The 7,963-nt window shown below is 39.8% G+C and overlaps 1 protein-coding gene across 1 annotated transcript in view; it reads left to right on the forward strand.

Moving 5' to 3' along the window:
• Positions 1-6,874, forward strand: part of REEP3 (receptor accessory protein 3) — a 95,523-nt gene extending 88,649 nt beyond the window's left edge. The window contains exons 7-8 of the mRNA XM_062213865.1: positions 2,331-2,476; positions 3,139-6,874. Coding sequence (XP_062069849.1) covers positions 2,331-2,476; positions 3,139-3,195 — 203 coding nt within the window. The 3' untranslated portion in view covers positions 3,196-6,874. The remainder of the gene's footprint in view (positions 1-2,330; positions 2,477-3,138) is intronic.
• Positions 6,875-7,963: the final 1,089 nt, after the last annotated feature.

Below are 7,963 nucleotides of genomic sequence, written 5' to 3' on the forward strand. Positions count from 1 at the left end.
TATCCCGGTTGCCCCTCTTCCAGGCCAGCTCTCTGCTATGGCCCGGAAAAGCAGTGGAGGATGGCCCAAGTGCTTGGGCCCTGCACCCGCATGGGAGACCAGGAGAAGCACCTGGCTCCTGGCTTCAGATCAGCGCGATGCGCCGGCCGCAGCGGCCATTGGAGGGTGAACCAACGGCAAAAGGAAGACCTTTCTCTCTGTCTCTCTCTCACTGTCCACTCTGCCTGTCAAAAAAAAAAAAAAAAAAACCTATCTCCAAATAAGTTCCAAATAAATTACTGGGGATAGCTAACAACAACAACAACAAAAGTACCTAAAACTCCACTTCCATGAAACATAGCAGTTTCATTTTTTGTTTTTCCTGTCTTTTTCTGTGTGTACATTCGTTTTCCCACTTCACAGTGCCCTGGGGAGTACTTCCTTAGGCCTGGGACCCCTTGCCCTCTAATGGCCACACTGGCCTCCTGGCGTTCGTTTGTCCAAGCAGCTGAGCTCCCTCGCTGCCCTGACCCTCTGCACGCGCTTCTTTGCTACCCAGAACCTTAAACCAGCACTGCAGGGAAACAAAGGATCGTGGTCTAAATGGTGGCAGATTCTACTTCAAACCCTTCCTAATTCCTAGCCTCGAAGTCTGGCAATACAAAACTATGCTTGCCTAGTACCATTTAAAGTTCATATTCGTGTCAGAATAAGATGCTTATTAGCAGTGCTTTTGTGGCTTGTTTAGTGAGTCTCAAGTTATTTGTGTCCTGAGAGAGCAGACGGACAAACATGTATTCGGTACATTTTCTTCACGTGCATGGAGTCCATCCTTTTCCTTTTCCTGAGTCTGGAAGCCCCTTCTGCTTTTTCTTCCCCTGAAGATTTAAGTATTTATGTTCTTTCTCTTTATAAAAGCAGAATTTGAGACTTGTAGCCTCATCCCTGTCTTTATAACCTACCAGTACTCTGGCTGCCTTAGATCGGCCTCTCCTGTGCTCTCTCTGGGAGCCTCTTGCAGTGGAACTCAGTGTTGGCCCCACCATCAGCCTAGCATCCACCAGGGAACGTAGAAGTTACGTTCGCAGCCCTACTCTAGATCTTCTGAATTAGAAACTCCTGGGCTGGTGCCCAGCAGTCTGTGTATTAACAATAGTTAAGCCAGTTTGAGAACATCTTTACCTTGGGGAAGGGAGAGTTCTTGTCCCTGGGTTCCAGCCTCAGAGTGCTGTCGGACTTCTCGACAATAACCAGCCAGACTGCCAGGATGTTTGCATTTTGGCCAATGGTGGTAGGTCATTGTAGCTATATCTAACAACCTGTTAGCACACCTACATGATCTCTCACTAACCATCTGATGCTGGCTGTTTTTTCTAACACTTGTTATAGCCTGTGGTGTTTCTAATTACTGTAGCCTGTCTGGCTGGATTTTATCTCAGCAGCTGCAACAGAGCTGGTCTGATGTCCGCATCACCTACCCCGTGAACTTGTCTTGCCCAAGGTTGTAGCCAGTTTGGGTCTTCCTTCACTCCTTAAGTTCACCCAGCCATTCCCACTCTTGACAGAACATGTGGCATGTGACCTAAGTAAAGGCAAAAGTGCAAATGACAGACGAAGACACACAAAGGCTTGGGTTGTTTAGAATTCCTAAAAAGGAGAAATGGTGGGAAGAGACTGTTGACCATGCAGTCATCCCTCAGTATCCATGAGGGATTGGTTCAGGAGCCCCAACCCCTGCTCCTCAGGACACCAGAATCTGCAGGTGCTCAATTTTCTCCTATAAAAATGGTACAGCATTTGAATATAACCTGTACACGTCCTCCAGTGTACTTGAGATCACCTCTAGATTACTGGTGATACCTAACACGATGTAAACACTATAGAAATTGTTGTTATTCTGTACTGGTTAGGAACTAATTACAAGGGGAAAAAATGTACCCATTCAATACAGACAGTTTTCCCTCAGATAGTCTCAGTCCAAAGTTGGTTGAATTCACAGATGTGGAACTCACATATAGAGAACTCATGGGTACCAGGGACATGACTGCACGCCTGTTTAAATTCTCCGGTTTTTTAACAAGACGAATGTGTTATCTACTCAAACGTAAGTTAATTTTTAATCATTCTGAAAAATGCATAGTGAAAATAAGGATGGTCAGAGAAAGCTTCCTGGAGGGAAGGAGTTTCAAGCTTCCTCTGGAAGATCACAGGGACAAAGATTACTAATGAGTGGCAGCAGGGAACACAGTGCAGATGAGAGAGGATACCGGCAGATGCCAGCCAGGCAGAGAATGGCCAGCACCGACTGGTGTGCCTTTACCAAGACACGCTGTTTTTGATCTCTTGTTTAGGCTACGGAATTCCACTGAAAGACAGAGAGGAGAAGACAGATGAAGAGGCGGATGGGACATACTCAGATGATGAGATGTTAACGCATAAAGGGCTTCGAAGATCACAGAGCATGAAGTCTGTGAAAACCGTCAAAGGCCGCAAGGAGGTCAGTCAAGTGTAGAGTCGCTTTCCTAATGACTGGCATTAAGGGATCTTCCTGCTGGTTATCGTTTAGGGTATACATTTTCCACGATGAAGGACTGGGCTTGTGAGACAGCAGTTACAGGAAAATTCTTCTTTCAGATCAGATGTGTTAGAATACCTGGAGATTTTGAGAATGGTAAATCTGTGTCTTCCACTGTAAAAACAGAATGGCTTTTCCCACATTAGCTTAATCTCATGATTGTCATGAATAGCCTGTGGTGACTCTGTGGATAAACAAGGAAAGCCACAAGAAAATTAGCTATACAGTTTTGCTTTCGATCAACGCTCCATGAAAATAAAAAAAGAGCAAAAGTTGATCCATAATAGTATATTGTCTTTGTGCCCAGAAAACAGTGGAACACGGTGAATGGGCTCAGATCTTTATGATCAATAGTCCTTCACACTGTAATAAGCAACACATAGAAAATAGTGTTTTTGTTATTAGTAGTAACTTGGGGCATATATCTGATATTGCACTGACTATATTTATAGAAGTAGTGCTGTATAGCATAGCATAATTGATTCTCTACATCAGAAAGGTTAAAATTGCTATATATGAATTACTAAGTCTAGTCTTAAAAAGTAATCATGTAATTCTTATTAATAACATATTTCTCTCTTCAGATGCGGTATGGGTCACTAAAATATAAAGTGAAGAAGAGACCACAGGTGTATTTTTAGCCATCTACACTTCGGATATCCCGAGACAAACAATACTAATAAATCGACTTCATTTTCTAACAAATATTCAGGATTTACACATTGAAATGATTTTTTAAATTATGAGAGTGATAGGATTTACTTTTGTGAATTGAAAGAGTTTTTATTTCTCTAACAATACTTCCAAATACTGACTACTAAAGGTAGTTATGCAAGGTTTATTAACATATGTGTCAGAAGTGATAGAAAGTCATGTTATCTGTTTGCAAGTTCGTCAGCAGCCTTGAGTGCCTGGGATAGGAGATGAAACATACACCCACAGTATACTTGAAGAGCCTCTTTTATGGATCAGGATACATCAGCCTTTGTGGTATTGTGTTGTTTACCTCCATTTATGTTCTATCACATGAGGATAATAATTAAACGGGCCTCTGATCTGGCAGTGATGTAATAAGGACATGATGTAAAATAATAAGGTTTTATACATAGTCTTTCAGTTTTTCTTTTTATAGTACTTTCTAGTTTTTCTACCATCTGAAAGGTTTTGAAACAGATATTTGAAAACCAGGTATCTACATAGCACTTTTCTTCTAACGACTTTTGCACATTTGAAAATTGTTTACTTATTTTACAACTGTACATGTACCTTAAACTTTATTGACACTATCTTTGTTGTTGTTTGTCATATTCCGACATGACACATTTTTGCTTTGAATTACATCATCTCTTTTCCTGTGGGTTTCATTTGGTAGATTCACTGAATTTTAATAATGTAAAAATATAGCTAAAATTTAACTTTTAATTATCTTCTTTACAAATGAGAAGTTATTTCAAACATTAACCAATTTTCCATATTTAGTGCAGCATACTTGAACTTAGCAGGTTTTTTGTAGACACTGATTAGATTTTCAGCTTTTAAAAATGGTGGCTTTTGTGAATGCATTCTAGAAAGAACACCAAGGTCTTTACCAATTCATAAAATTATCCAACAGCCAATCTACTCACAAGCTTAGCAGTGATCTGTGCTGCTGGTTTATAAACTCTGGCATTGACTGAAATCATTTGAATCTCCTGGCTAAGATAAGTTCCTAAAGATGAGTGCCAATACAAAATACCAATGTTATTAATCCTACGTAGTAGAAGTTATTAGAAAAAGTACCATTTTGAGCGATTGGATTCTCAAGCTTTTTCAGGTTGTACTAATAACCTTATTAATTTGGAATCCTAAGTCAGTATATATTTTGGTGATGGTTTTAGTGATCAGTAACCAAATTTGCACTTAACTATGCTTATATAATTTATATAATTTGCTTGACCTAATTCTTTGTCAAAAAGAAAAAAAAACAATGAGAGTTGTGAGATAATTAATTTCTTTCACCTCTTAAGAAAGAAATCCATGGGGCCAGCGCTGTGGCACAGTGGATAAAGCCACTGCCTGCAGTGCTGGCATCCCCTATGGGTGCTGGTTCAAGTCCCAGCTGCTCCACTTCCAATCCAGCTCTCTGCTATGGCCTAGAAAAGCAATAGAAGATGGCCCCAGTCCCTGGGACCCTGCACCGATGTGGGAGCCCTGGAGGAAGCTCCTGGCTCCTGCCTTTGGATCAGCGCAGCTCCAGCCGTTGCAGTCATCTGGGGAGTGAACCAGCAGATGGAAGACTTTCTCTCTCTCTCTCTCTCTCTCTCTCTCTCTGTCTGCATCTGCCTCTGCCTCTCTGTAACTCTGCCTCTTGAATAAATAAAAATAAATCTTTAAAAAAAGAAAGAAAGAAATCCAGCTGGTAAAGTATATTTAGGACTATCTCAAAGTATTGGCAAGAACAAAATGTTTACTCAGAAGTACCTTTGCATGATTTATACATAATCTGTTTACACTAATCCTAAAATATTTTATAATCTCACATTCTTGATATACTTGACCCTCCATACCCATGGGTCTGCATCCACAAAGTCAACTAACTATAGACCAAACCTGAATAGCTGTGTACCATATATGTACAGACATGTTTCTTGTCATTGTACCCTAAAGAACACATCCTAACAACTGGTGACATAGCACTTATACTTTATCAGATGTTATAAGTAATCTAAAAATGATTTAAAGGATACAGGAAGATGTTCATAGGTCATATGCAAATAGTAGGCCATTTTATATGAGGGACTTGAGCATTCACAGAATTTTTTTTTTTTTTTTTTTTACAGGCAGAGTGGATAGTGAGAGACAGAGAGAAAGGTCTTCCTTTTGCCGTTGGTTCACCCTCCAATGGCCGCCAAGGCCGGCGCATCTCGCTGATCCGAAGCCAGGAGCCAGGTGCTTCTCCTGGTCTCCTATGGGGTGCAGGGCCCAAGCACTTGGGCCATCCTCCGCTGCACTCCCGGGCCACAGCAGAGAGCTGGCCTGGAAGAGGGGCAACCGGGATAGAATCCGGCGCCCCAACCGGGACTAGAACCCGGTGCGCCGGCGCCGCAAGGCGGAGGATTAGCCTGTTAAGCCACGGCGCCGGCCCATTCACAGAATTTGATATCCATGGGGGTTAGGTATAGGGAGACGGATCCTGGAACCAATTTTCCCAGTTTATCAAGGGAAACTGTATAACATAGTACCAAGTAAAAATTCACCCAATGTTTTTCTCCCAAAGTTTAACTCTCTATGAATATCTCCATCTACTTTACCTTGACTAATTTTTAGCCTCCCAGTTCCTTGAAGCAGTCTTTAATTTCTGTTCAAAATTCCTTTGATTTCTAATTATAAACTGTTGGAAGACAGTTTTGTCTATATTGCTGGTACTAGACTTCTCAGTGTAAATACTACAATGTGCTTGCATTGCCTATGCGAAGGGCAGTGTCATCTCAAATTGCCTTAACAAGGCACAAGTGACTTTCTATCAGGAACATTATCTATGGGGGCTGACTTGTACCACTTTATCTTTTTCAAGTCTAATCTCAGTATTAAACCTATTTAAAACAAAAAACAAAAAACTCCTACTTTCCTAAATGAGATGAATTATTTATTCCTCTACACTTGTAAAATCAAAGTGCTTGATCAAAGACCACACCAGTCTCAGAGAGATAATGCAAGTCCCTGTGTGTGATTGTACTCCCTCACACCCACCATACTGTCTCTGATAATATTTCTATTGTGAGATCCTCACACACAGCCTACATCATCTTTCTCTTCTGTCATTTCTTTTCTCTCCTTTTTGCACTTCTTTAATTTTGGTTCTTTACATGTGTTTTAGCATGCCCTTTTCTTTGAACTTTGTATGTTAAGATTATATATTTTTGTTTCCTTTCAGGTAGAGCAGGTCTCTTTTTGTTTCTCTGCTTTTAAGTCTGCTGATTTTTAAAGAGGTAAATGTTAGCTGTAGACCACAGTGCCTTGCTTCCCTTTGCTGCTACTTGGGATATGGGCATTAGACGCACAGGATGCTCTTTGGTAGCTGTTCAAGTTTATCCACAAATTTTAGCCAGTGTTTAATTTTACTACACATTTATGCAACTTGTTCATTACTACTTAACTATTTCCAGAGTTTGTTCTGGAATAAGGATTAACTTACTCAGTTTGCAATGTTTTTTTCCTCTAATACATAAGGAGCCAGAAATAAGCTTACTGCTAAGTAGTTAACTTTGTAAACCCCCCTAGGCTCTACATAAGATCCCCTAGACACACCTCACTGTATGTGTGTGTGTGTCTGGCTAAAAACTGATACTACCAGCATTACTGAATAGAAATACTTGACTACGCTGATTGATAGATGGAACAAAGTTGAAGTGTTTTCAGGGATCTTATTCCATGTGTCACCACCAAAGATTTCTACAGTGTTACAAAATATGTAAATATACCAAATTTCTGAAGAACATTGGTTAAATAAATGTTTTCTTTGTTTTTTTCCTTCTTTTTATTTTAATAACACAGTTTGTGTTTTAGGAAAATGCTTAAAATTTTATAATGTTAAGATATAATATCATTAATATGAATAATTTGTATTATTTAATTGGAAGGGACAAAATTTTCATTTGAATATCTTTTATCAGGAAAATTTAAGGAGTTAAAATATGTATTTAAATCAGTTTTCTATGGTTTCTCTGATTCATTTGTGAAGCAATTAGGTAAATTTTGAGATCATTATTTTCACGGTATGTACTATATATTTCTTAGTAAACATTTAATATTAAAGCTTTCTGAAGGGAAAGTACAGCTTTTTTTCCCCTAAATGTTTTTAAGGCTTAACCCATTAGTGGTATCATACAGATTTAATTAACTGTATTATTATTATTAACTTTCTTTTAGACATTGACCAAGACTTAACGTTTTCTCATCTAACACCTTTTAAATCTATGTACAACACAAGTATCTGTTAATACTAACTGATAGAATCAAAAAGGGAGAGAAAGATCCAACATGGGAAGTGGGATACACAGCAGACTCATAGGATGGCAGATGTCCTAAACAACACTCCGGCCTCAGAATCAGCCCTCAAGGCATTCAGATCTGGCTGAAGAGCCCATGAGAGTATAGCAGGCATGGAAAGCCAAGATATCATGGAAAAAAAAAAAAGACCTAAATGAATGATCTCTGTGAGTGAGATCCCAGTGGAAAGAACGGGGCCATCAAAGAAGGAGGTACCCTTCTCCGAAGGGAGGAGAGAACTTCCACTTTGACTATGACCCTATCGGAATAAGATCGAAGTCAGCGAACTCTAAAGGCTTCCATAGCCCTGGCAACTCATGACTAGAGCCTAGGGAGATTACTGACGCCATGAACAGGAGTGTCAAATTGTTAAATCAGCAA

Source organism: Lepus europaeus, chromosome 17, assembly GCF_033115175.1.
Source record: "Lepus europaeus isolate LE1 chromosome 17, mLepTim1.pri, whole genome shotgun sequence".
In the NCBI taxonomy this organism is placed as follows: Eukaryota; Metazoa; Chordata; class Mammalia; order Lagomorpha; family Leporidae; genus Lepus; species Lepus europaeus.